At 44.0% G+C, this 27632-nt stretch overlaps 1 protein-coding gene across 4 annotated transcripts in view; it reads right to left on the minus strand.

Moving 5' to 3' along the window:
• The window catches only part of KIAA0319, a gene marked incomplete at both ends in the record, with an annotated part of 48482 nt that overhangs the window by 9934 nt on the left and 10916 nt on the right, over window positions 1-27632 (minus strand). For 3 of the 4 annotated variants that reach the window (XM_080710462.1, XM_080710460.1, XM_080710463.1), the window contains 10 exons: window positions 1540-1691; window positions 5079-5227; window positions 6583-6715; window positions 8284-8407; window positions 11749-11977; window positions 17712-17844; window positions 21366-21458; window positions 23220-23307; window positions 24502-24596; window positions 26607-26705. In XM_080710462.1, the coding sequence (XP_080566588.1) occupies window positions 1540-1691; window positions 5079-5227; window positions 6583-6715; window positions 8284-8407; window positions 11749-11977; window positions 17712-17844; window positions 21366-21458; window positions 23220-23307; window positions 24502-24596; window positions 26607-26705 (1295 nt within the window). The remainder of the gene's footprint in view (window positions 1-1539; window positions 1692-5078; window positions 5228-6582; window positions 6716-8283; window positions 8408-11748; window positions 11978-17711; window positions 17845-21365; window positions 21459-23219; window positions 23308-24501; window positions 24597-26606; window positions 26706-27632) is intronic. The other variant, XM_080710461.1, reaches the window with a different exon arrangement.

The raw sequence follows: 27632 nt of genomic DNA on the forward strand, positions 1-27632 counted from the left end.
TCCTCAAATGACCCAAGAGATTGGGGAGAAACATTGCAATTCTGTGAGCCTCAAAGGTCCAAAGAATTAGAGAAGAATCTCCCGGTCCCTGCTCTGAACTCGCTGATGGGAAAGGAAGGCAATGAGAAGAAAGGGTTCTGGAGAGGGACTCATTATAGTGACACTCGGAGGCCACTCTACCTTCTAGCTGAACGGCATTAACTCTGGAGTGCTTTAGAAAGCATAAAGCATTCATGAAGTTTCCACACTGCATCTGCAGACTTCAAGTCTTTTGCAATAGCAGGAAGGCAAGTATATCTAAATTTATATCCTAAGAGGCTCAGCAACTGAGCTGGGCATGATGGTACATGGCTGTAATTCTAGTCCTTGGGAGGCTGAGACAAGAGGATTGCAGGTTCGAGATCAGCTTTAGCAGCAACTTTGTGAGGCCCTTAGCAACTTTTTTTTTTCAATACTGAAGACTGAACCCAGGGCATTCTACCTCTCAGCTATATCCCCAGCCCTATTTTTTATTTTTTATTTGAAAAAGGGTCTCACTAGGTTGCAGAGGTCCTCACCAAGTAGCTGAGGCTGGCCATGAACCTGCAACCTTCCTGTCGCAGCCTCTCAAGTACTAAGATTACAAGCATGTGCCACCATGCCCAAATAGGCCCTAAGAATCTTAGTAACTTAGTGAGACCTTGCAAACCTTGCTTCAAAATAAAAAATAAAATAGAGCTGGGGGTATACTTCCAAGGTCAAATGCTCTGGGTTCAATATTCAGTACAAAAAAAAAAAAAACCCTCAGGGATCTAATGGAAAAAAAGAGCCTTCTGGGACTTGTTTGGTTTGATTAAGGATGAGGTAGTTAACCATGGCCAAGTTACCTCTGTCCCTATGTGTCCCTCTCTGTATCTGTGGAAAGAGAATCCCTGACCTCCCAACATAGCCAATAGAATATGAGGGAAAGGAAAGAATCTACTTGGACCAAGACAAGAAGGACAGGGAAACTGAGGGGTAGAAAGACCCCCATGGCAACTTGGCTTCTGCATCCAGCCCAAAGGCCAGTCAGGGAAGTCAGGAAGGACTTCAGTTTTGCTGAAGTCTACCAGCAGTTACAGCCTCCAGCAGAACCTTCAGATCTAGAAGTATGAGCACCTCACCTCACTGGGGAGACGCAGTCAAAAAAGAGACATTGCTACGGACCGACCTTCAAAATTCATGGGCGGAAGTCCCAACCAGTGACATGATCGTACCTCAGACAGGATCCGTGAGAAGGAAACTAAGAGGTCGTCATGGTGGGGCGCTGATCTGGTGTGGTAAGAAGAGATACTAGGACTTGTGACCAGCTCCCTCTCTCTCTTTGCCACATGAGGTCATAGTGAGGAGAGACCACGCCAGAAACTAAACTGCCGGCACTTGATCTCCACTTCCCGCCCTCAAGAACGGTGAGAAAAGAGATTTCTGTTGTTTAAGCCACTCGGGTCCTGGTACTTTGCTGTAGCAGCGGAAGCTGACTTACTCTCGCAGTTTAAGGAACAATTCTGGGTAAGTACTCACCCCAGCAGCTGGGCTCTGGCCATCCCGGATCCACAAATAGGACACAATTCCTTGGTCGTCAGTAGACCTTGAACCATCCAAAGTAATGGAGTTATTGGGAAGCACAAGGACATGTCTGCCACCAGCCCGGGCTCTGGGAGGACTATTATTTTCTAAGTCAAATACAGCAAAAACAACAGCGAATAAATTAATTTAAAATGCTGGTGATAGAAAGTGTGTTATAAAACACCCATGACTGTTCCATCTTGCAGATATACAGATTTAAAATATCTAAAAAGCATTACTTCCTGCCTAGAATACCTATAGCATAATACATAAATGTTCTTAAACCTCTGTGCTTTGGCTATCATGTGGAATAAAAAATGTGAAGTAGGGGGCAGCCTGGATATTGAGAAGTTTCCTAATATATAAAATAATATGTTTTTTTTTATCTCCTTGAAAGAGAGAAATTGTGCTCTTGCTTATGTTCAAGGACCAGAAAGTGAAAGTATTTTGATTTAAAACATACTCTGGGCTGTGGTACAGCACAGTAGTAGAGCTCTTGCCTAGCCCAAGTAAGGCACTGCCAAAAAATAGAAATACAGTATACTCTGGTCACCTTTAACTAATCTACCTCTTCTGGCCTCAAAAAGTATTTTGATTTCTAGTACTGTCAAACTGCTTAAGAAAAAGAAAGAAAGGGAAGAAGAAAAAAATAACTTGATTCTTACTCTTCTGACAAGGTATTAGATATAAATTAGGCGATATAAGATCCATTTCTGATAGAACACCCTCCGGACAGAGGAGCCATATTATAGGACCTTATTACGAAGGTCGTAATAAGACGCAGCTCCAGCTTGGAGATGAGCCTATTGGGAAGAAAATCTTGCTTGTCCAGCTGCGGCTCTGGGGCTCAACATCTCCTTAAAAATAAGACAGCAATAGAAAAATAAGAGCCAAGGTTGGGTGCAAGGGGGTCATTGCCATCTGATTGGTCACCAGTCATTATTATCCTGACAAAAGACACTAGAGACAGGAACAGAGGCAGTGGTACCATTCCTAGCTTTTGCATCCCATCGGGTTAGGAACACAGCTCAGCGGTAAAGCATTTGGGCAGCACACTGGAGGCCCTGAGTCTGCTTCCTAGCATCCCAAAACACAAAAGCCATTTTATTTACCACTTTAGGAGAACTGAGGAGAAGGGCACTCTGTTGTTAAGGAGGCTTAATTCCATTATGGATAGGGAAGACTAGGATGAGTAGAAATAGACTAGCAATAGGTAGAAATAGAAATAGATTAGCAATAGTCCAAAGTCCTATTAAAAATAATACCTAGATCCTGGTAGGTCCAGGACCAGAGTGGAGGCCAGCCTCTTCCTTCGAGGTTGGCGCTGGCATGCTTCCGAGTCCCCGTCCTGATGTCCCCTAGCACCTAGCTCAGACACCTGACTGTCACAAATTCAATACGCCCAAATCTGAATTGAATTCCCCAAACTTACTGCTGCTCTTCTATGAATACAATTTCACATGATCGTGCCATCGCCCACCCATAGGTGGAAGTCAGAATTCTTCCTGACCACAGCACCATGAGGCCATCTTCTTTACCATGGCGCCATGTTTCTTGGTGTAGTGCCATCTTCCTACGCTCCAAACCACTAAGTTCTTGAGTCCTGAGAATTCAGGTTCTCAGATGTCTTTCAACCTACCCTCCCCCACCTCCCCATTTTTTTTCCCTTTTGGGCCTTAAATGAGGCTCATGTCATCTCTTGTCCAGGCTATTACAAATGCCTTCTAACTATTCTCCCTGTTAACAGCTTCTCTGCTCATTTGTTTTTTGTTTGTTTGTTTGTCTGTCTGTTATGTTTTGATTTTTATTGCTGGGATCAAAGCCAGGGCCCGTGTATGCTAGGCAAGTATTCTATCACTGAGTTACATACCAGCTCATGTTATCTTTTTTTTTTTAATACTTTTTTTTTTTGTGGTGCTGGGGATGGAACCCAGGGTCATTGTACCTCCAAGCTACACCCACAGCCCTATTTTTTAGTCTATTTATTTTTTGAAATAGGGTCTCACTGAGTTGCAAAGGGCCTTGATAAGTAGCTGAGGCTGTCCACAAACTGGGATCCTCCGGTCTCCATCTCCTGAATGCTGGGATTACAAGCATGCACCACCACGCCTGGCTCATGTTATATTTTGAGAAATTCAAATCTTATAGTAAAAAATGACATGATGCTAGGGCTTTCTTTTTTTTTTTTTTTTTTTTGTTGGTACTGGGTGTGGAACCCAGAGGCTTTCTACTTTCGGGCTATACTCCCAGACCCATTTTTATATTTTATTTGGAAACAGGGTCTCACTAAGTTGCTGAGAGGCTCACTAAATAGCTCAGGCTGGCTTTGAACCTGCGTGATCCTCCTGTCTCAGCCTCCCAAGCGTGGGGATTACAAGCGTGCGCCACCACGCCCGGCTAGGGCTTTCTTTCGAATGTTCCAATCAAAATAAAATAGACTGTAAATTGATAAATACAACAAGATTAGCATACAAGGATCTGTTAAGACTATTCTATTTTCCCTACTTTTATGTGTGTTTAAAATGTCTACAATAAAATATTCAAATGCTGATAAAACTGCTCCAGCCTCTGCTAACTGCCCAGAGGACAAAGTCCTTTGTATAACCAATGACACATATAACCCTTTGTTACTGGGCCTCTGCCTCCAGCTCCAGCAGCCTCCCCACAGGCCTGTGTGCTGGCCTCTCCCACGCTATAGGGGCATCTTTCCAACCAGTTATGCTTTTTCTTTTTTTTACTCCTCTGCACTTGAACATCACAATCATCCGTTCACTCATTCATTCAACAAACCAACATTTGTGATTCGCCATGAATGTATCACCATTCATACAGAAGATAAAGAAAGGTCTGAAGTAGAGGACTTTGAGCAGCTCACAGGCAACGGGAACTCAGACAAAGAGACAAGTACCCGAACAGTACTATAGCAGCTTGACCCTGAATGCTACCTTAAGAAACTACATAGAACTTGAAGGCATTTGTGCCCTTGAATTTCCAAGGAACAGAAAAAGCAAAGCAAAACAGCATCATGTACACATGGCTCTTTTTTATTTCTTTTTTGTGTGTGTGTGTGTGTGTGTGTGTGTGTGTGTGTGTGTGTGTGATACTGGGGATGGAACCCAGGGGCTTTTCTACCTCTGGACTATACTCCCAGACCTATTTTATACTTTATTTGGAAACAGGGTCTCACTAAGTAGCTGAGGCTGGCTTTGAACCTGTGCGATCCTCCTGTCTCAGCCTCCCAGGCTTGGGGATGACAAGCGTGCACCCCCACGCCCAGCCACATGGCTCTTTAATCGCCATAGTCCCAGAATGAGGCCAGGCTATTAGAAAGTGTGCTTCACACACACAAGGAAATGCCGCTTCCCTGCTGAGGGGGCTGGAAAAGCGCTGGCGTGAAGGGAAGGTGTGCTTCCCTTAACCACCAACTTCTCTAAGTAACCACGGCCCTGCCTGGGGTCCTGGGAGACCAGGACTGCCCCGGGTCATGCACTCACCCTTCTTCACTGCCAGCGTGAGGGTGGACATGCTGCTCAGGCCCTGCTGGTCTTTCACTGTCAGGCGGAAGTGGTAGGTGCCCACCTGGAGGCCAGTCACCGTGGCTACGGCCTTATCAGTGCCGTCCATCTCCACTGCACTGGGGCCTCTGTAGAACAAGGACGTGCTTAGTAGAAGAAGGCACAGGAGTCTTGACAGGCAGGTGTGAGAGCCGTGCCCTTCAAATGGTTCTTCTTCAGCTACAAATCATACCATCTGGAGAATTCTAAAATAACTCTTGATTCGCTGTTTTTTTCCAGTTCAGTGTAAGAGTCAAAAGCTAAAGCCTACTTCAGCTAGCCTGTTGGACTCCATGGAAGAGAATATATTTGTTGTTTTGTGGTAACAGATTCAACCCAAGGGCATTCTACCTTCCAACTGCACCACCAGCTCTTTTTAAATTTTTTTGTTTTTTAAAAAAAACATGATCTTGCTAGGTGACTAAGAGTCTCACTAAGTTGTTGAGACTGGTCTCAAACCTGTGGTCCTCCTGCCTCAGCCTCCCAAGTACTAGGATTACAAATATGCACCACCATGCCTAACTTGTTTTTTTTTAATTGAGCTTTCAATAAAATGATCTGCTCTGGGAAAATGGAACCTCAGAAACTTCTACCATATTTTCTTTGAATAAATGTAGGTTATTACCATCTTTAGACTATGGAGAAAGAGGGAATGAGCCAGACACTAGACCTCCTAAGGGACAGTCACACTGTAGCCACTGAGATTGTGGCTGGGAGTTAGGAAGACTAAGGCTTGAGCCCCAGCTCCTCCTTATTCCTATCTGGGCACACTTGGACCATGTCATCTTATCAGTTTCTACAAGCCTCGGCTTTGTTCTTCACTCTAGAATGTGATGCTAGTATTTACCTAAGAACTCATGTCGAGTTAGGAGTGGTGGCGCAGGCTTGTAATCCCAGTACTCGGGAGGCTGAGACAGGAGGATCACAGGTTTGCAGCCAGCCTCAGGTATTTAATGAGGCCCTCCACAACCTAGTGAAACCCTGTTTCAAAATAAAGAATAAAAAATAGGGCTGTGGTGGGGTTAGGAGGTAGAATACCCTTGGATTCAATCCCCAGTTCCACAAAAGAAAACACAAAGAATGCATGTAGGATCCAATAAGATTAAGTACATGGCGCTCAGAAAACACTAGGTGATATGGGTATCGCCTTATGAGCTACACTGCTGTTGGCCACAGTCACTGAAGGGCGGGCACAGTGTAGATAGACCCTGGACCTCTTTTAAGAGGAAGCTCACCTCACACCAGGATAGTCTGTCCATCTACCCTGGCCCTTTCTCTGCCAGTGACTGTCTACCTTGCCTGTCTCCACTTGGCACATTCTTCAGTCAGTGCTGCCTGGTTGTTTCTAGAAAGGTGCTTAAGCCTGATGAGCGCAAGTTAGAGATGTCACCGCAGGCCTCCAGCGGCGGTGTCAGCTCCCACGCGGCTGATGTGAGGCGCCTACCTGACACACTCCCAGTGGTAGAAAACAATAGCATGGTCATCGCTGCTGCGGCTTCCATCTAGGGTGGCGCTGTGCATGGGGAACACCAGCTCCTTGTCGGGGCCGGCCACGGCCACGGGAGGCCTGTTGTCTTCTAGAGTTGCAGGAACAAATGAGACAAAGGGGCATCTCTTTGCATGAAGTCTGCAATCCCTAGATTTCTCTCTTAAAAAAAAAAAATTTAATGCCGGGCATGGTGGCGCACACTTGTAATCCCCGCGCTTGGGAGGTGGAGACAGGAGGATAGCGCAGGTTCAAATCCAGCCACGCTGGCTTAAGAGACCCTGTTTCCAAATAAAATATAAACTAGGTCTGGGAGTGTAGCCCGGAGGTAGAAGGGCTTCCAGGAACCCCAGTACCTCCAAAAACAAAACAAAACAAAACCAGAACCAAATATAAAGAGTCACCGAGTATTATTTATATAAATAGATTAAAAATTTTTATGGTACTGGGGATGAAATCCAGGAGCATTCTACCTCTGAGAGACATCCCCAGACCTATTTTTAATTCTTTATTTTGAAACAGGGTCTCCATGAGTTGCAAAGGGCCTCACTAAGTAGCTGAGGCTGGCTTCAAACTTGCACATTCCTATCTCAGCCTCCCAAATGCTGGATTACAAGCGTGCACCACCACACCTGGCTAGATAACATTTTTTTAAATACAAAGTCGAACGGTCGGTCAACCTGGGGCTGTGCTGCCCACACGGCCCTCGCTGTGACCACTGTCATCCTCAGCCTAGCCCTGTGGCTCCCACTGCCCTCAGGACACAAGATGTACATGGCCACGCGTTTACAAGGCCCTTTCATGACTCTACAACACACAGAGCGATGGGTATCGGGCCACACAGGAGAAGCACCATCCCCGCCATCCCCGGGTGTGCACTGTGGCCGAGTGGGACATGTGTGGGAGCGACTGCATGCAATCAAGAGGCATCTGATGCTGAGCACAGGGCTCACTTTGTCCTTTGTACTATGGCGTAGTGACATGGTCAAGATGAAGCTCAAAGCTGGGCGTGGTGGCGCATGCTTGTAATCCCAGCATTTGGGAGGCTGAGACAGGAGGATCACGGTTCGCGGACAGCCTCAGCTACTTAGGCCCTTGGCAACTCAGTGAGACCCTGTTTCAAAATAAAGAATAAGAAATAGGGCTGAGGGTGTAGCTTGGAGGTAGAATGCCCCTGGGTTTTAACTCCAGTACCACAGAAGAAGAAGAAGAAGAAGAAGAAGAAGAAGAAGAAGAAGAAGAAGAAGAAGACGACGACGACAAGACTCAGAACTCAAAAGAGAGATGGTTTAAGCTGGGCGTGGTGGCACATGCTTGTACTCCTACCATTTGGGAGGCTGAGACAGGAGGATCATGGTTCAAGGATAGTCTCAGCTACTTAGTGAGGACCTTTTCAACTCAGAGAGACCCTGTTTCAAAATAACAAAAATATAGGGCTGGGGGTGTAGCTGAAAGGTAGAATGCCCCTGGGTTCCATCCCCAGTACCGCAAGAGAGAAAGAGAGAGAGAGAGAGAGAGAGATATTTATAAGCAGTGTCAGCCCCAAGCTGGGACCTCCTGACAGCTGAGGTTTAGAGATGCTGCCACCACGCTGCACACACGGGAAGCCCAGCTATCATTGCTGCCCTCTGGGCCACATCTCATTTTCCTCTCACCTACCAGGCTGGACGGTCACAGTGACCACAGCCGTGGACTGCTGTCTCGCGGAGTCTGTCACCACCAGCTGAAACGTGTACTCTCCCTCCTGCATCGCAGACACGTGAAGGTATGGGGTCCGCGCGCCCTGAGCAGCAGCAGACAGGACATGAAGACAAAGGAAAACAAGTAAATAGTGCAGCACAATGCAAACCAATCACTTTACTTAATGGAGAGGTCCTTGTGAAGGATGTATGAACCCAAGAAAATGGAATTAACAGTCCATGTGTATCTGCACAGTACCAAGGAATATAAATTAATACAGCCTGCCTGAAAGTCAAGATAGAAATGTCTATGAACAAACAAAAACAAGCATATGTGTCAGTCCAGAAACTCTCTTCCCCAGATCAACACAGAAAAGCCCAAGAGGCTCACCCAAGGGTGCTGACCTAGCACAGTCTGTAAGAGTAAAATAAAGATAATGATCCAAATGCCAGCAAAGGAATGACTAAATCCACTCTGACACGCCGTGGAAGGCTAGTCAAAAGGAAGAGGAGCGCTGGGATGTAGCACGGTGCTGGCTCCTGGGGAGTGTCCTGGGTTCGATCCCAGGACCAATTAACACAAGAACAAAAGAAGTTTAAAAGAACAAGGTAGACTTAATAGTACTCAAATGAAAACTGTCAAAGGCATATTAAGCAAAGGGAAAAAAAAGAAAGTTGTGGAATACTGTGTGCAGTGTGATAGTGCTACACACACATTTACACATATTTGTATACATGTACAAACACACAAAAAGGAATCTGGAGGTATACACATTGGACTCGCACAGTAAAGATCTCCAGCAAGGGGACTTGGAGGGCGGTGCTGGTCAAGCTGTATTTCTTTTTTTGTTTGTTTTTTGTTTTTGGTGGTACTGGGGCTCCTGGAAGCCCTTCTACCTCCGGGCTACACTCCCAGACCTATTTTATATTTTTATTTGGAAACAGGGTCTCCTAAGCCAGCGTGCGCTTCGAACCTGTGCGATCCTCCTGTCTCTGCCTCCCAAGCATGGGGATTGCAAGCATGCGTCACCACGCCTGGCTGGTCAAGCTATATTTCTACCTTACCAGAATTATTCATTTATTCATCTATCTATCTATCTATCTATCTATCTATTTTTCTATTTATTTAATCTATCTTTTAAGTGTGTGTGTGCATGTGTGTTACTAGAGATTGAGTTCAGGAGTGTTCTATCTCCAAACTATATACCCCTAGCCCTATTTTATTTATTTTTTATTTTATTTTATTTTTGCGGTCTGGGAATGGAACAACCCAAGTTCATTCTACCTCTGAGCTATACCCCCAGCCCTATTTTTTATTCTTGATTTTGAAACAGGGTCTCACTGAGTTGCAAAGGGCCTCACTATGTAGTAGCTGAGGCTGAGAACTTCAATCCTCCTATCTCAGCCTCCAAAATGCTGGGACTGTAAGCATGTGCCACTACGTGTGGCTCCCTATTTTATTTTGAAACCGAGTCTCACTAAGTTTATGAGGGCCTCACTGAGGTTGCTGAGGCTAGCCTGAAACCTCTAGGAGCCTCCTGTCCCACCCTCTCAAATACTGGGATTACAGGTGTGCGCCACCACACCCCGCTCAGAATTTATCTTAACATGTTTTTGTTGTTGTTGTTTTGTGATTTTCACCACAAGAAGCTACTCATGCATTGCTTTTATGATAGAAAATAAGTTTTAACTTTAAGGCAAAATGAAAACATCTAAGGCAACAAGATTTTTCCAAAAAGCCAGTTTTCTCAGTTGAGTCTGTAATGACATTTGCTACTTCCAGATTAAAACCCTCTCCTTGCTGGGTGTGGTGGCGCATGCTTGTAATCCCTGTGCTTGGGAGGCTGAGACAGGAGGATCGCACAGGTTGGAAGCCAGCCTCAGCTGCTTAGTGAGGCTCTCAGCAACTCAGTGAGACCCTGTTTCCAAATAAAATAGAAAATAGGTCTGGGAGTATAGCCCGGAGGTAGAAAAGCCCCTGGGTTCCACCCCCAGTACCACCAAAACAATAAATAAAAATTTTTTTAAAAAATAATAATAAAAATAAAACCCTCTCCTTTTTGGTGCTGCTATACCATTGTTGGTTGCTTCTGTCTGATGTTTATGGGATCAGAAAAAAGTTTGTAATTGTTAAATCCTATTGCAATTTGTTTACTTTTACAGATCCTAAGATTGTCTAAAGATAAATGTATCAGCGTGTGTTTTTAATGGGGAAGTTTTGAATGGGAAATTGGAAAACAAAGCTGATGCAAAACCAACCATGTCATCACAAGAGGAACTTCTGACGTTTGAAATGCATGCCAAATTTTTAATACTTTCTAAGAAAATGCCCCCTGCCCCACCACTGGAGCTGAGAGCCAGCCTGGCTTTGTGCGGGGCCGGGGGGCTGTGTTCTACTGCTGAGCCACAGCCCCGGCCTCTCTATTTTGACTCAACAGGGCAAAGCACGTTTCTCTGAAAAGTTCAACAGAAAGGTGTAATTTCCTAGTACTTGCCCCCAAATCAATATGGTTCCAGAATGCTTATGCACATGTTAAAAGGGAATGTCAGGGCAATGGAGAACTACAGAGATTTGAGGAGGTGGCTTCATTTCCTTCCCCAGGGCACAGCAGGCTTCGCTTGGTTACTGGGCTGATGTTACAGGGGTGGCTCCCAGCGTTCATCTCTGCGCTGGCCCCAGTTAGTACAAAGATCCCACTCTGACATCCAAGAGTCAGTCACATGGCAAGACAGCCTTACTGAGGACCGTCTCCGGGGAAGCAGAGAAGGCATGCGCAGCCCCTGGGCCACAGTGGAGAGCCAGGCTGCCTATATGGCCCAGCCCTCAGCAACTTCCTTTAGGACCAGGAAGGATTCTGGGGGATTCATCTTGGGCACATAGCTCTTAATAATTAAGTAAAAGAAAACTAAGAATATTTTTTTGAAACCAAGAAAATATAAAAAAGCCCATCTTCTTGTTTTTATCCAAGCCCTATGACTCTCAATTCTTGACACAACGGAAGCCAATATGGCACCTGCCTCAACCTTAGGTTAGATGGACTCCACAGAAAGGACTCTCCAAGGGCACCTGGAGGCTCTCAGCTCCGAAGGTCTCATCAACCCAACCCGTTGTTCTTAACTCATCATCAGTGAACAGCACTTTCCAGAAATACCAGAAAATAAAACAGCCAAGTTTTGATGGGATGTATGACTTCCCCTTAAATACGAATGAGATGGAGTTTGGAGAGGGAAAGAAAGTTGATCATGAAAGACCCTATTTTTAATTAAAATAATAATTTAAAAACTTTTAATAACAATTTTAAAACTGAGGCTGGTTAGCAACAAAAACAAATAGATAGTTCTGGCCACCACAAGGCCCACAAGGCCTTACAGTGCTACCCATTGTGAGCGTAGGCTTCAGTAGCATTTAGTAGATGTACGTGTGTAGGCAGGATGGAGGGCTTACCTGCATGGCCACGTTTTTGCTTCCACTGTCAGGGCCCAGAGACCACTCATAGAGGATAATCTGGTGATCATCGCTGCTCTGGTTCCCATTCAAAGTGATGAAGTTTTGGGGCAAGGTTATGGTCTGATTGGGTCCCGCGTTGGCAACAGGTGGGTAGTCCACAGTATTGCTGACTACCAGGGCTGCAGTTGTAGAATCCGTGGCTCCGTCTGAGTCTGTGACAGTCAACCTGTAGAAAGGAGCAGAGGTGATTACATTGCAAAAACGTGTTAGTTCCTGGGCAGGGGGCCAGGTTAGCCTGGGCAGGGCACCAATTTCCACAGCAGCTCAGAACGGGCGTTACTAGAACTTGAAGGATGTAGTTAAGAAAAGCACAGACTCAAGGATATTTTTGTTCATTTTTGTCACTGTGAATTTATTTCACCATGAGAATGTAATATACCTTGTGTTCAAGTGTAACCTCTATCAACTTCTGCTTAGGCCCTGAGATGCTGGGTGGAGATGCTTGGAGGACCCCAAGACCAGGAAAGGTGTCCAGGGCAAGCTCTGCCTTCCCACCTATGCCGGACTCTGTGAAAAGTGCCTACCTCGCTGGAGACCTGTGGCTACTCTTCCCGCCCCCACCAAGCCCACATGCTTCAAGGATCTCTACCCTTCATAATAAAACAAACTTTTATTGTTCAGCAAGGAAAATGTTGATGTCTTCTGAAATTCTCATAAAACAACTGGGCATGGTGCTACACTCCTGTAATCCCAGTACTATAAAACAGAGCTAGGGGTTTAGTTCGGAGGTAGAACACATCTGGGTTCAATCCCCAGTAACACACACACACACACACACACACACACACACACACACACACACACACAGTAACATAAAACTTACAATGCTACCCATTGTGAGCGGAGGCTTCAGTAGCATTTAGTAGATGTACATCATCACCACCTAGTTCTGGTACTTTCTCATCACCACAAACTAAAACTCACTGTCCATTAAACAACAGCATCCTATTCCTCCTCTCCTCCGCTGTCACTATTCTTTCTATCTCTGCTTTCTATCTCTGCGAATTTGATTATTCCAGGCACCTCATATAAGGGAGATCATGTTCTGTCCCTTTGCATCTGGCTTACATCCTTTAGAATGATGTTCTCAAAGTGTTTCCCTGTTGAAGCATCTATCAGAATTTCATTCCTGTTTTCTTAAAATTTCACTTCATTTTAAGGCTAAATATATTTTAGCACATGTACACTTCCCATCTCACTTATCCATTCATCTGTGGATGCACAGTTATGCTATTTCCACATTTTATTTCTCCACCAAAAGGTGGAAAAATAAAAAATAATAAAATCAAATAATAGTAAAATAAAAATACTGTGATGAACGTCGCTGTACGAGTGTCGCTCCAAGCCCCCGCTTCCAAGTCTTTTGGGTACATACCCAGAAATGGAGCTGCTCCTGCCACAAACAATTGAGTTTGCATTTCTCCACATTCCTGGCAATGTTTGCTAGTTTCATGTGCTATTCTCTTCATTTTATTCTTTCTTTCTTTCTTTCTTTCTTTCTTTCTTTCTTTCTTTCTTTCTTTTTTGCCATCCTAATAGGTATGAAATGAGGTAAGTCATTTTCTAAGCTGAGGTTTCAAGTAAACTAAAACAGAAATGAATATAACTATATGTAAAATCTCAAATGCTCTATAGAGCATGTTTGTGGGCCTTCGGGTAAAAAAAGAGAAGGATTTCTTAACCACATGAGACTTCAGAGGACCTATAAATACCCAGATCTGGGCTCCTTCTCTAGAATCGTCAGGCTGTTAAAGAGACCATGTGATCTTGCAAATACAACACGCCAGGATGTGTGGGCTGCAGCTAAGCAGGACGTAAAGGAAGCTTTAACAGCTCTGTGATAAATGAGGAGCTAGTGTGAGCACCTAAAATTCTGCCCCATTAAGATAAATGAGAGCAAAGTAAGTAAAAGTAAAGAAACAATAAAGAATAGAAATCAGTGGGTTAGAAAACACTAAGTGGAAAAATAAACAGGATTCTATTCAAGGGTTCTCTGAAAAGATAAAACTAACAAACTCCTTAATTAGACTGATAAAGAGAAAGAACACAAATCACTAATGCAGAGAATAAAAAAAGGCTTATCATGAATTGTATAAACAGTGAAATTATAGTATGAAAATACTATGGACAACTGTGGCCAACAGATCTGACATTTTAGTCAAAATGGATACATTTTTTTTGAAAAACAGAGCTTACCAAAAACTAACTTAACTCACTCTCTCTCTCTCTCTCTCTCTCTCTCTCTCTCTCTCTCTCTCTCTCTCTCTCTCTCTCTCTCTCTCTCTCTCTCTCTCTCTCTCTCTCTCTCTCACACACACACACACACACACACACTCAGAAAATTAGAATAACTTTATATCTATTAAAGAAATTGAATTTGTCATCCAAAGCCTTTCAAAATAACTCTAGTCACACATGATTTTGCCAGTGAATTCTACCAAAAATTTTTTTAAAAATACTGCCAGTTGTACAAAAAGCATTCTGGAAAACAGAAAAGCATAGCTTGCTATCCAACTTGTTTTATGGGGCCAGTATTATAATCCCTGTGCACAAAGATTTTGCAAAAAAAATATTCTCATGGAACATGAGAACATTATGCTAAGTGATATTATTCAGTCACAAAAAATGAAAGGTTGGATGTTTTCCCTCATATGTGGAAGCTAGGAGAAATTGGGACATAGGAGGGCCTCTAGACAAAGGAGGAGAAAACTTAGTGGCATGAAAGTCAAGACCTAATTGACAGAAATAGGAGCAGGGAGGAAGACTTGAAGAAGGAAGTCACAAAACAGTAACAAAACAGCATGGTATTGGCACAAAAGCAGACACAGACCAATGGAGCAGAATAGAAGATTCAGAAACAAATCCACAGCCAACTGATTTTTGACAAAGGGACTAAAAACATACATTGGAAAAAAGAAAAACTTCTTTGACAAATGTTGTTGGTAAAACTGGTTATTCAAATGCAGAAAAATGGAAATAAATCCCACTTTCTTACCCTGTACAAGAGTCAAGTCAAGATGAATAAGATGGATCAAAGACCTGGAAATTAGACCAGAGACTTTGCAGTTACTTGAAGAGGGCATAGATCTAGCACTCTAACATACAGGCATGGGTAGAAACTTCCTCAACAGACCCCAATGGCATAAGAAATTAAAATGAGGATTAATATGTGGGATTGCATTAAACTGAAGAGCTTCTGTGCGTCCAAGGAGACTATCAAGAACCTCAACAGAGAGCCACGAGAATGAGAGAACATCTTTGTCAGCTATTTACTCTTCTGATAGAGGATTAATATCTAGAGCATACAAAGAACTCAAGAAACTCACTGCCAAAAAAACCAATAAAAAAATGAGCAAGTGAAATAAATAGACACTTTACAAAAGAAAAAATACAAGTGGAAAATAAATATATGAAAAAATGTTCAACATCACTAGCATTCAGAGATGCAAATCAAACCCTGAGGTTTCACCTAACCCTAATTAGAATGGCAATCATTAAAAAGACAAACCATAATAAATGTGGGCAAAGATATCAAAAAGTAGGCACTCTGATACATTGTTGGTGGGACTGCAAATTAGTGTAACCACTTTGGAAAAAAATGTGGAGGGTCCTCAGAAGAATGGAAAAGAACATACCATATGATCCTGCAATATCACTTCTGGGTATCCATTCAAAAGAATTAAAACCACACAACCAAAAGAATGCATGCATGTCTATGTCCATAGCTGCACAATTCATAATTGCCAAACTATGGAACTAGCCAATATGTCCATCAACAGATGAATGAATTATAAAATTATGGGATATATACACAATAGAATTCCACTCAGTCATAAAGAAGAACAAAATTATGTCATTTTCAGGGAAATGGATGGAACGTGAGCATGTTATGCTAAGTAAGATTAGTCAGTCACAAAAATGAAAGCTTGGATGCTTTCCCTCATATGTAGAAGCTAGGGAGATACTGGGACAGAGGAGGGACTCTGGACAAAGGAGGTGAAACCTCAGTGGTGTGAAAGACGGGACCTAATTGAGAGAGATGGGGGGAGACTTGAAGAAGGAAACAGCTCAATGGATAAGATGCACAAACACACACTTATCTTCAAAGCCAATCCCGCTGAGCACAGGAAGGTGGGGGGAGAGGGAGTGGGTAGGAACTGGGTGGGCTCGAGGAGGGCTGTGTGTATGTGTGCCTTAACACCTTGAACTTCATCCCAATGCGTGATTACAATGCACCAAAAAAAAAAAAAAAGTTACAAATCAGTATCTTTCCCAAATACAGCTACAGGAAAGTCTTTCCCAAAATATTAGTAAATTGAACCTAATGCTATATTAAAAAGATACCATGACCAGATGAGTTTTATTACACAAACACAAGGTTGATTTAACATTCAAATATCCCACGCAATACACAAAAACCAACTCAAAACAAATCAGTGGCTTAAATATAAAAGCTTAAACTATGACACTTCTAGGGGGGAAAAAAAACAGAAAATCTTTGTAATCTTGGGATTGCAAACATTACTTACATAAACGTAAAAAGCATAAAACGTAAAAGAGAATATTAATTAAATTAGACTTCATCAAAATAAAGATTTTTGCTCTTTGAAAGATACGATAAAAAATAAAAGAGAGAGGCAAGGCACATACTGGGAACAATTATCCACATCATAAGTCAAGCAAGGAGCCTGCGTTCAGAATGTGTATGCAATGAACTTTTAGACTCTTTATTGGACCTGCAAAGTTCCAAAGGGTAACTAAAAGTAGGATTAGAAAACGTGGCTTAGCCGGGCGTGGTGGTGCACGCTTGTAATCCCCGCGCTTGGGAGGCAGAGACAGGAGGATCGCGCAGGTTCAAAGCCAGCCGCGCGCGCTGGCTTAGGAGACCGTTTCCAAATAAAAATGTAAAAATAGGTCTGGGAGTGTAGCCCGGAGGTAGAAGGGCCTCCAGGAACCCCAGGACCACACACACAAAAAAAGTGGCTTCTCTACCTCCATTTTGCATCTCTCTCTTGTTCTGAATCAGTCACCTTGGATTCTGGAAACACATCTAAGAGATTAACGTCTCGTGATGAGTCGGAATTACCCCCAGCCAACAGCATCGTTCTCAACACCACCGACAAGGCCCCAGCTGAGCGATCCCAAAACAAGGATTGACCAGACTCCACTGTGACCAGACGGCTCTCTGTGACACTCTGGTCCCCTTGACTGTATAACCTGGGTGTTCGTGTCAGCACCCTGAAAACAGAGGTGGGGCTGCTGGTGCTCCTTGTCTTTCCAGCGTGGCCATACTCACCCAACTTCCTTTCCTGATTTTCACCACTACTTTCCCATTTGTTTTTTGGGGGGAGTGTCTGGGTCTAATTTGTGGGACCCCCAGAGTGACAGAAAGGTCAGTGTTTGCATGAGGGTGAGAGTGGGAGAAAAGAAAGTTTGCCAACGGGCACGAGAAACATTTTGGAGAGATGAAAATGTCTATTATTTTAGTTGAGGTGATGGTTTCAAACATATAAATGTGGTTTATTTTATTTCAGTTACACCTTAAAGAGTCATAAAAAGATTTAAATAGATGATTATAGAATTAACAGACAATCATACAACTATGCCTCACTTGGTCCTGAAGGTGCAAACTTTTTTTTTTTTTTGTAATTCAACAGAGCATAAAAGACACTATCCTCATTCTATTCCTGATGACCCAGACCACAGGTTTCCAATAAATAGGCAGTTTACACAAATTGACAAGGATCGTCTGTCTGGGTCTGTGGTGGCAGCCAACACCCAAGGAAACCAAATCCACCTGCCCTTGATCAAAATGAAGAACATCGTGTTTCCTAGGCCTCAGTTTAAGCGAAGAACATAAGTAGCTCGAGCAATGCGCAATAGAGGTGGGACCCACTCGCCTGAAGGTGTAGTTGCCAGGAGCAAGGTCGGCCAGGTGTAAGACGGGCGAATCCAGCCAGGTCTTCTTTTCCATGAAGGGCCCATTAATTTCTTCCCAGTGATAACTCACTATTTTAGTGTCATCTGTACTTTCTAAAAGATTAAAAAAAAAAAAACAACTAGAATGAAATGCGAGAGTAGTAAAACATAAACTTTGTAATTTATATCATTGAATATTTAAGTTCAGAGTTTTTGTTGTTGGTGGTGGTGTTGGTGTTGCTTTTTTTTTTGATTATTCATGTGTGGTACTCGGGAATGAACCTAGAGGCATTCTACCTCTGAGCTACTCCCCCAGCCCTAGTTTCTTTTTATTTTGAAAGAGGGTCTCACTAGGTTGATGAGAGTCTCACTTCTTGCTGAGGCTGTCCTTGAACCTGCAATCCTCCTGTCTCAGCCTCCTAAGTACTGGGATTACAACCATGCGTCACCACACCCAGCTTTTTAAAGTTTGTTTTATATCAAATTAAACATCTGCATAGATCTCAATGGCATATATTATGTTAGAAAAAGGCAGTTTCCTATTCCCTTATTTATCATCACTATTTTTCTCCTGGATCTGTACCCAATTTGAGTAATGTTCCCCGTTACTTGAAAATTTTTTGTGTGTTTGTGTGGTATTGGGATTGAACATAGGGATATTCTACCTCCAAGCTGCATCCTTAGCCCTATTTTATTTTTTGTTTTGAAGCACAGTCTCACTAAGGTGTTGAGAGCTTCACTAAGTTGCCGAGGCTGGTCTCAAACTTGTGACTCTCCTGTCTCAGCTTTCCAAATCCTGGTATTATAGGTATGCATCATCATGCCCAGCCCCAACTCAGATGAATATTTAAGAAGTACAGTATAGCCGGGCGTGGTGGCGCATGCTTGTAATCCCCGCGCTTGGGAGGCAGAGACAGGAGGATCGCGCAGGTTCGAAGCCAGCCACGCGCGCTGGCTTAGGAGACCCTGTTTCCAAATATAAAATGTAAAAATAGGTCTGGGAGTGTAGCCCGGAGGTAGAAGGGCTTCCAGGAACCCCAGTACCACCAAAAAAAAAAAAAAAAGAAGTACAGTATAGATGTTGTTGCCTTTTTTCCCTACCTTTGAGATACACTGCAGCCTTATTTCATTTTTTATTTTGAAATAGGGTCTAAGTTGCTGAGGCTGGCCTTGAACCTGTGATCCTCCTGTCTCAGCTGCCCCCCCCCCCGCCCAAGTAATGGGATTACTGGCCAGTGCCACTATTCCTGGTAAATCTCACTCTGAATTTTCTCCTTCCTTCCTTCCTTCCTTCCTTCCTCTTCTTTCCTTCCTTCTTTCTTTCTTTCTTTTTTTTTTTTTTTTTGGTGTGGCACTGGAGATTGAACCCAGGGGTGTTCTACCTCCAAGCTACACCCCCAGTCCTATTTTATTTATTTATTTATTTATTTATTTATTTATTTATTTATTTGTTGTACTAGGGTTCCTGGAAGTCCTTCTACCTCCGGGATACACCCAAAGACCTATTTTTTTTCTTAGGTTTTTTTTTTTTTTTTGAAATAGGGTCTCCTAAGCCAGCGCGCGCACAGCTGGCTTCGAACCTGCGCAATCCTCCTGTCTCTGCCTCCCAAGCGTGGGGATTACAAGTGTGCGCCACCATGCCCGGCTATTTTTATTTTAAAACAGAGTCTTGCTAGGCTGCTGATATTCTCATACTTGCTGAGGCTGTTCTCGAACCTGTGATCTTCCTAACTCAGCCTCCCAAGTACTGGAATCACAAGAGTGCCAGGCCCCACTCCTAATTTCAAATAGATATATAATTTCAAATAGAACTTACAGGTTCATAAAGATGTTAAAAGCTGCTTATCTAAAATTTACAAAACACCTTTTACTACACTAATTATTAAGGCATGACTCCAGAGAAAGGCCCCATTCCAAATGGAAATATCCCACTTAAAGTAAACAATATGCTTGAGGTGGAGTCACAGGTATTTAGACCTGGAAGGGAGCCAGCTTCATCAAACTCATTTAAGGAAATAAGTTCATGTGACAGAATAATTCAGAACAGTTTCTTATAACTAAGCCATACTGAGTTAGAGGAATCAAAATGTGGTGCATTTTCTCATGTAACTATTTCCATTTAAAATATGCTTTATTAGCCAGGCGTGGTGGCACAGGGTTGTAATCCCAGCATTCGGGAGGCTGAGACAGGAGGATCTTGGTTCACGGACAGCCTCAGCTACTTGGTGAGGTCCTTTAGAACTCAGTGAAACCCTGTTTCAAAATACAGAATAAAAAATAGGGCTGGGGATGTAGCTCGGAGGTAGAATGCCCCTGGGTTCCATCTCCAGCATCACACACACAAAAAGAAATATGCTTTATTGTCATGTTGCAAGGGGGGAAACGTGGATGTCTCTACTAGAACAGAGGCAAATGGCGGTGTGATGTGCTTTCGCACATTTGTGGGCCAGCAGAACAGAGCAGATCAACTCTTCCCCACAGGTAGGACAGCTGTTCTTCACACTCTGCAGGACTTATATACACAATTGCCAAGTGCATTTATTTTACTGAACCAAGTCAGTCATTTGTATGGCCACCTGTAGTGTCCTGGGGCCTCACTACAACACTCTACTGGAGGCGTGAACATTTTTTTTTTCAGTTCTGAAGATTTGAACCGGGGCATTCTACCTCCCAGGTATACCCTCAGCCCAAGTTTTTATTCTTTATATTGAAATAGGGTCTCACTAAGTTGCAGTGGGTCTCCCAAAGTCACTGAGGCTGGCTGCAAACCTGTCATCCTTCTGTCACAGCCTCCCAAACACTGGGATTACAAGCGTGAGCCATCGTGCTCGACTGGGAGTCAGGAACTCTGAATGAATGAACAAGTGAAACACTCCCCACCTTCCCTGAAGGCAGCCCTACTCATACTTGACTAAAGTGACTTTCCATCAGGCGTGGTAGTGCAGACTTGTAATCCCAGTACTTGGAAGATCACAGGTTTGTGGCCAACCTCAGCAACTTAGTGAGGCCCTCGGCAACTTAATGAGATGCTGTTTCAAAATAAAGAATAGCCGGGTGTGGTGGCACACGTTTGTAATCCCTGTGCTTGGGAGGCTGAGACAGGAGGATCGCACAGGTTCAGAACCAGCCTCAGCTACTTAGTGAGGCTCTCAGCAACTTAGTGAGACCCTGTTTCCAAATAAAATATAAAATGGGTCTGGAGTATAGCTTAGAGGTAGAAAGCCTCTGGGTTCCACCCCTAGTACCACAAAAGAGAAAAAAGAATAAAAATAGGGCTGGAGGTATAGCTCAGAGGTATAATGTTCTGGGTTCAAACACCAGTAAGAGGGAGGGAGGGAGGGAGGGAGGGAGAGAGGGAGGGATTTTCCAACTGCTGACTATATGTTACATTCATGGAAAGGAGGCTTCATTGTTTTAATTCCAACTCAACAGCTGAACTCTTAAGAACTTTCTTATGGACAAACAAGACATGACTAAAGGAAAAATGAGCACAGAGAAGTCCTGATGAAGGAACAAAAAGGACAGAAGGAGGTAACTCAGTGTGTTGGCCACAGGTCCTCCCACCTCGATGCAGGGCACATGTTAAATTTTATACGGTGCAGGGCAAAAACCCTCCCGTATCTCAGGGTACGTACTGCTGCCGTCAAGGAGGGCTGATGTCGAGGGCGAGGTGAGCTCTTGTGTTTGGGGAAAAACAAGTGCAACAGGTGGCAGGTTGGCTCTTCTGGCTGTGTGACAGAGAAAGAACAACTCAGCCCACACTGCACATGCACAGGGTGAACCCAAACGCCATCATCTGCTTTTTAAAATTTATTATACGTCAGGTGTGGTGGTGGACATCTGTAACCCCGGTACTTGGGAGGCTGAGTCAGAAGGAGCACAGGTTAGAGACTTTTAGCACCTAGCTTTCCTTTTTCTTTTCCTTTTCTTTTTTCTTTTTGTACTAAGCATTGAATCCAGGGGCATCTACACCTCCAGCTTGATTTTAGTTGTTATTTTGAAACAGAGTCTCACTAGGTTGCAGAGGACCTCACTAAGTAGCTGAAGCTGACCGCAAACCTGCAATTCTCCTGTCTCAGCCTCCCAAGTACTGGAATTACAAGTGTGTACCACCATACCCTGCTGACACTATTTCAAAATAAAAAACAAAAGGGGCTGGGAGTATAGCTTGGAGGTAGAAGGCCTCCGGGTTCAATTCCCAGTACAAAAAAAAAAAAAAAAAAATTTTAGCTGGGCGTGGTGGTGCACGCCTGTAATCCCAGCATTTGGGAGGCTGAGATCGGAGGATCATGGTTCACGGACAGCCTCAGCTACTTAGTGAGGCCCTCCACAACTTAGTGAGACCCTGTTTCAAAATAAATAATAAAAAATAGGGCAGGGGGTATAGCTCAGAGGTCAAATGCCCCTGGGTTCCATTCCCAGACCCACACACACAAAAATGTTTTATTATAAATATCGTAAGAAAGAACCTTTTAAGCCGGGCGTGGTGGCACACGCTTGTAATCCAGCATTCGGGAGGCTGAGACCTGGAGGATCACAGTTCGCGGACAGACTCAGCTACTTAGTGAGGCCCTCTGCAACTCAGTGAGACCCAGTTTCAAAATAAAAAATAAAAAATAGGGCAGGGGGTGTAGCTCGGAAGTCAAAAGCCCCTGGGTTCCATCCCCAGACCCGCAAAAAAAAAAAAAAAAAAAAAAAAAGTACCTTTTAAAGTTTTAGAACTTTCCTATGAGTTCCAGAAGCCTTTCTGTAGCTTACTTTTTTGTCTATGAATTCAGGCAGAGCTACGATATGAAATAATATCCAGGAGTCAGCCACATAATGTGGATTGTGAATGCAGAAATGAAGGACATTTTCCATTTCTGCAATTGGCTGGATCTTGGATCTTTGACTGACAGGCCTGCTGCTGACTCACCATGTAATGAAAAAAAAAAAAAAAACCCCACCCCACCCCCAATTCAAAACATAATCCTTGAATACTTTCTGTACAATGGGGCCTAGCATAAATTTTTTTTTTTTTTTTTTTTTTGGTGTGTTGTAGTCATAAATCTTAACCGGGTACAAGATGGTAGAGGCAGACGTGCACACATCACTCATCTAGCCTTCCCCAGTTCCCACCCCAGGCCCTCGCCACTTTCTTCATCTGATGTTTGGCTTAGTGACTGACTTTGATATGTTTGTGAATGTACATCATGTACATTAGGAAAATGTTTTAGCCATGTCATCTAGGTACCAAAAATGAGACAGCCTGTGCACAGAAGCCTTCTCTCTCTCTCTCTCTCTCTCTGTCTCTCTCTCTCTGTCTCTGTCTCTGTCTGTCTCTCTCTGTGTGTCTCTCTCTCTGTCTCTGTCTCTGTCTCTCTCTCTGTCTCTGTCTCTGTCTCTGTCTCTCTCTCTGTCTCTCTCTGTCTCTGTCTCTGTCTCTCTCTCTCTCTCTCTCCCTCCTCTCCCTCTCCCTTCCCTTTCTTTTTTTTCTCTCCCTGACATACCTGGCTCCACAGTGACGTTGACGAATGCTTCCCCAAAGGTGTCTTCACTGGAAACGGCTACTTTGAGGGCATAAAGGCCTGCTGACAGCTGAACAGAAGCAAAATTACACAGGTGGATGTGCTGGACCTGCGGCCCAGCAAAGGCTGATCTGTCCCTGAAGTCAGCAGAGGGGGCTCGGGCAATGCCAGGTTTGAGACTTGCATTCTGGGGCACTAAAGGTCACCTAGACAGGCCTCTCACTTTGTTACAGATGTTCACCGGCCTCAGAGAGGCCCCAGGAGATGGCCCAGCCAGGGTAGTTCTCGGAGGAGCCTGCATGGGAATGGTGGTGCTTTTTGTGCATGGTGCCGGGGATGGAGCGCAGGGCCTCAGGCATGCTGGGCAGGTTTCTACCGCATGGCTGTTGAGCTGGCTGCAGAAGGGCAGCCACGTTGAGAAGCAGAGCTCAGTGACATGGGCGGCCTGGACTGTGCAGCACTGTTGGCTGCACAGTCTCAGCAGGTGGAGGGCGGCGAGGACCTGGTGGGGACCCAGACCTCTAGCAGCCAAGCAGTTTATGCTCCCGTGGGCCAGGAAGAGGGCACATTTCTTCCCATGAGGTACTTGTCTCTTAGAGCAATATTGGACAGACAAAGCAATTTGTGAACTGGAGTGGAGTTATTGGCAACTCAGAAATGTGTCTGATTGAGAAAAGAGAGGAGAAGAACGCCTGTAACCCTGCAGATTGCCAAGAGTTAGAACACGGGCTTTCAACTCTTCCCTGGGGAACTCAGGCACCCAGCCTCTCCCCCTGAGCAGATAACCACGTAACTTGAAAGAAGAAAAACTATCCAAAAGCATGTTTATTTCACCAGCTGCCTATCTACCTATAAAGCTGAAACTATATTTTTCCATTTATTTATTTTATTTTTATGGTACTGGAGATGGAACCTAGAGACCTTTTACCTCCAGGCTATGCCCCCTATTTATTTTATATTTTATTTGTAAACAGGATCTGAGAGCTTCATGGAGTAGCTGGGGCTGGCTTTGGACCTGCACTATCCTCCTGTCTCAGCCTCCCAAATACTGGGATTATGAGCATATTTATTTATTTTTGACGCAGGGCCTTGCTGTGTTGCCCAGGCTAGGCTTGACTCCCAGGTGTAGGAGATCCTCCTGCCTGAGCATCTGAGTGGCTGGACTGCAGGCTGCTCCCCAGCACCCGGCTTCTGTTGATCTTAATCACAAGGGACAGTGGTGGGCTTAGCAGCTAAGCGTGCTGACTGGGCTGCAGTTACTTACTCTTGAGAGATGGAGTATCCGCATGTGTCCATTTATTTCACCTTGGTAGTCTGCCGGGTGGCTGAGTAAGCTCCATTCATAGTTGTAGGTTGTTTCTGAGAACAAATTAGAAATATGAGCAGTCTGCCGGGCGTGGCAGTGCACGCTTGTAATCCCAGCATTTGGGAGGCTGAGACAGGAGGATCGCAGTTCACGGATAGCCTCATCTACTTAGTAAGGCCCTCCATAACTTAGTAAGACCCTGTTTCAAAACAAAGAATAAAATATAGGGCAGGGGGTGTAGCTCGGAGGTCAAATACCCCTGGGTTCCATCTCCAGACCCACAAAAAATAAATAAAAGAAAAGAAAACAAAGAAAGAATAAAAAAAATAGGGCTGGGGGTGTAGATCAGAGGTAGAATGCCTCTGGTTCCATCTCTAGTACCGCAAAAAAAAAAGAAAGAAAGAAAGAAAAGAAAGAAGGAGGAAGAGGAGGAGGAGGAGGAGGAGGAGGAGGAGGAGGAGGAGGAGGGAAAAAAAATGTGAGCAGTTGTTAGTTCTGGGAGCCGCTCACAACCTGGGCCTAGGAGAAGGTGGTGGGACCCAGCAACAGCAACTGTTCTTAGACATCCTGAAGTCTGCTTCTACCCATCATCCAAGTGGATATAACAATGTTCCTACATCGTGTGTGTGTGTGTGTGTGTGTGTGTGTGTGTGTGTGTGCGCGTGTGTGTTTTACTGGGGATTGAACACAAGTACACCCTCAGCCCTTTTTTATTTTTTATTTTGAAACAGGGTCTCACTAAGTTGTTGAGTTTCTCACCAAGTTACTAAGGCTGGCCTCGAACCTACATCCTCCTGTCCCAGCCTCCCAGGTACTGGGATGACAAGTGTGTACCCAGCTCCTATATCTTTTTAATGTAAAATTTATTTAGACTTAAAAAATATACAACTTACAGAAAATTCATGGAAACATAAAAAAGGAGAGAAAAAGAAGGGGAAAACCCCTAAAACTCTCTAATCTTACTGTTAGCAATGGATGAATTTCCTTCCAGGTGCCACACTGACTATTCTTTTAAGTTTAATCCACTGTACTCTTCTCCTTTTCAAAAAAGGCAAGGGGATTTCAACTCATTTGACCTTTTCATGGTTGATTTAAGGCTATAAAAGTGATTCAAACATCTGTGTGTCAATCTAAGCCATCGCTCACCTTTGAATATCAGTAAAGTCCAAGGTGCCACTTCTCAACGGATGAGGATGCAAGTGGCTAAATTATTGTCTCTATTTTAAAAATGTCAACCTAAGTTGGGAGAAAATGAATTAAAGGAACTAACCTGAAACAGAAATGGTCAAATACCTTAAGAATGAGTGCCTGTGACAGGTGTTGGGGACAGGTCAAATGTTCGTGAATAGTGGGCAAGGTAGAAAAGCACATCCTGGTTTAAAAAAAAATTTTTTTTGTACTAGAAATTGAACCCAGGGGCATTCTACCTCCGAGTTACACACACACACACACACACACACACACACACACACACACACACCAGCCCTATTTTATTTTTATTTGGAAACAGAGTTTCACTAGGTTGATGAAAATCTTACTACTTGTTAAGGCTGTCCCCAAACCAGTGATCTTACTATCTCAGCCTCCCAGGTGCTGGGATTACAGACATGTACCAATATGCCCAGCTGGCATCCTGGTGTTTTTGTGCAGCAGGTGTGGTATTCTGAGAACCTGGGAGTGCTGTTGTGACCCCACAGTTTCTGGAAACCGACCTTAGGCGCACTCTTCTCCCACTCCTCGGGGGCACTCCTCCTGGGCTCTGTGGATTACCAGAGATCAAGAGCTGGTACCTGTCAACCTCTCCTGTTCTAAATCTTAGCCTTTGCATCATCAGAAACATGTGACCACTTAAAGGCTACATGCTGTGTTTCATTTCCTACACCCTTACTCCACTTAAAATGACTGCAAGAAACTTCGAGGCTGACAGTCATGAAGCTTGCCTTCTACCTTAAGACCATCCCTTCTGACATTGTCCAAGGCTGTTAAAACGACCCAGCACTGTCAACAACCTGATCAGCCTGTGCTGGAAGGACAGCCCTACTGACCCTAGGGGTCCCACTCACCAGCAGGCGGCCCTGGATTCACGAAGGCCTCCACTTCAACTTCATCATTGGGCAAGGTTACCACTAGGTTATCTCCAGCAGACACCCAGAGTTCTTTCACTAGAAGTTAATGAGAAAGCATATTCCATTACATAATATAATGACTCATATCACTGTCTGAGCACAGAGTCCTTTTTAGATTCAATAAAAGAAAATCTGTTTTTGTAATTATCCATCATATGATTTTATCAATTTTATCTCTGGCTAGTGACTGAGGACTTATATTAACTCTCCGACCACATAGTTGTTTTTGGATTGATAAAACAAAATCTGTTTTTGCGATCATTCTTCGTATAACTTTATCGAAGACACTTTACCTCTGGCTAGTAACTGAACTGTGCCCTGTATTATGCTGCAAGACAGACTCTGTAAAGTTTAAACCTTCTGTGTGACTCGGCATCCTGAAAAAAAAATCACAATTCAAGTGGACAGGGCCAGGTGTTGGGTGGGGAGAGTTGTCTGAAATGGGCACAGTGCTATGGAGGGGTCTGTTTTTCCTCTTGTCCCGAGCTTTTCTTGACTTCCTGATGTGAACCATCATTAGTTATAAAGATGGAGCGTAATCACAAGTGTTTCTGTATCATTAGTCACACACTATGCAGTTCTGATGGTAGCCTCATGAACGGCCGCTAATGGCCTTACTCAACGAGCCCTTCCACGAGAACACTCGGTGTATGATCAGAACCCACAGATACCATTTCCAAGGCCACTCTCTTTTTCCATATACTACACAGCTTGTATTCCTTTTTTTTTTTTTTTTGGTAGTACTGGGGGTGAAACACAGGGTCTTTCTACCTCTGGGCTATACTCCCAGACCTATTTCCTATTTTATTTGGAAACAGGGTCTCACTAAATTGTTGAGAGCCTCACTAAGTAGCTGAGGCTGGCTTTGAACTGTGCAATCCTCCTGTCTCAGCCTCCCAAGTGCGGGGATTACAAGCATGCGCCACCATGCCCAGCTTGTATTCCATTATTTTCTTGACTGAA

Source organism: Muscardinus avellanarius (assembly GCF_963383645.1).
Source record: "Muscardinus avellanarius genome assembly, chromosome: 14".
NCBI classification, from domain to species: Eukaryota; Metazoa; Chordata; class Mammalia; order Rodentia; family Gliridae; genus Muscardinus; species Muscardinus avellanarius.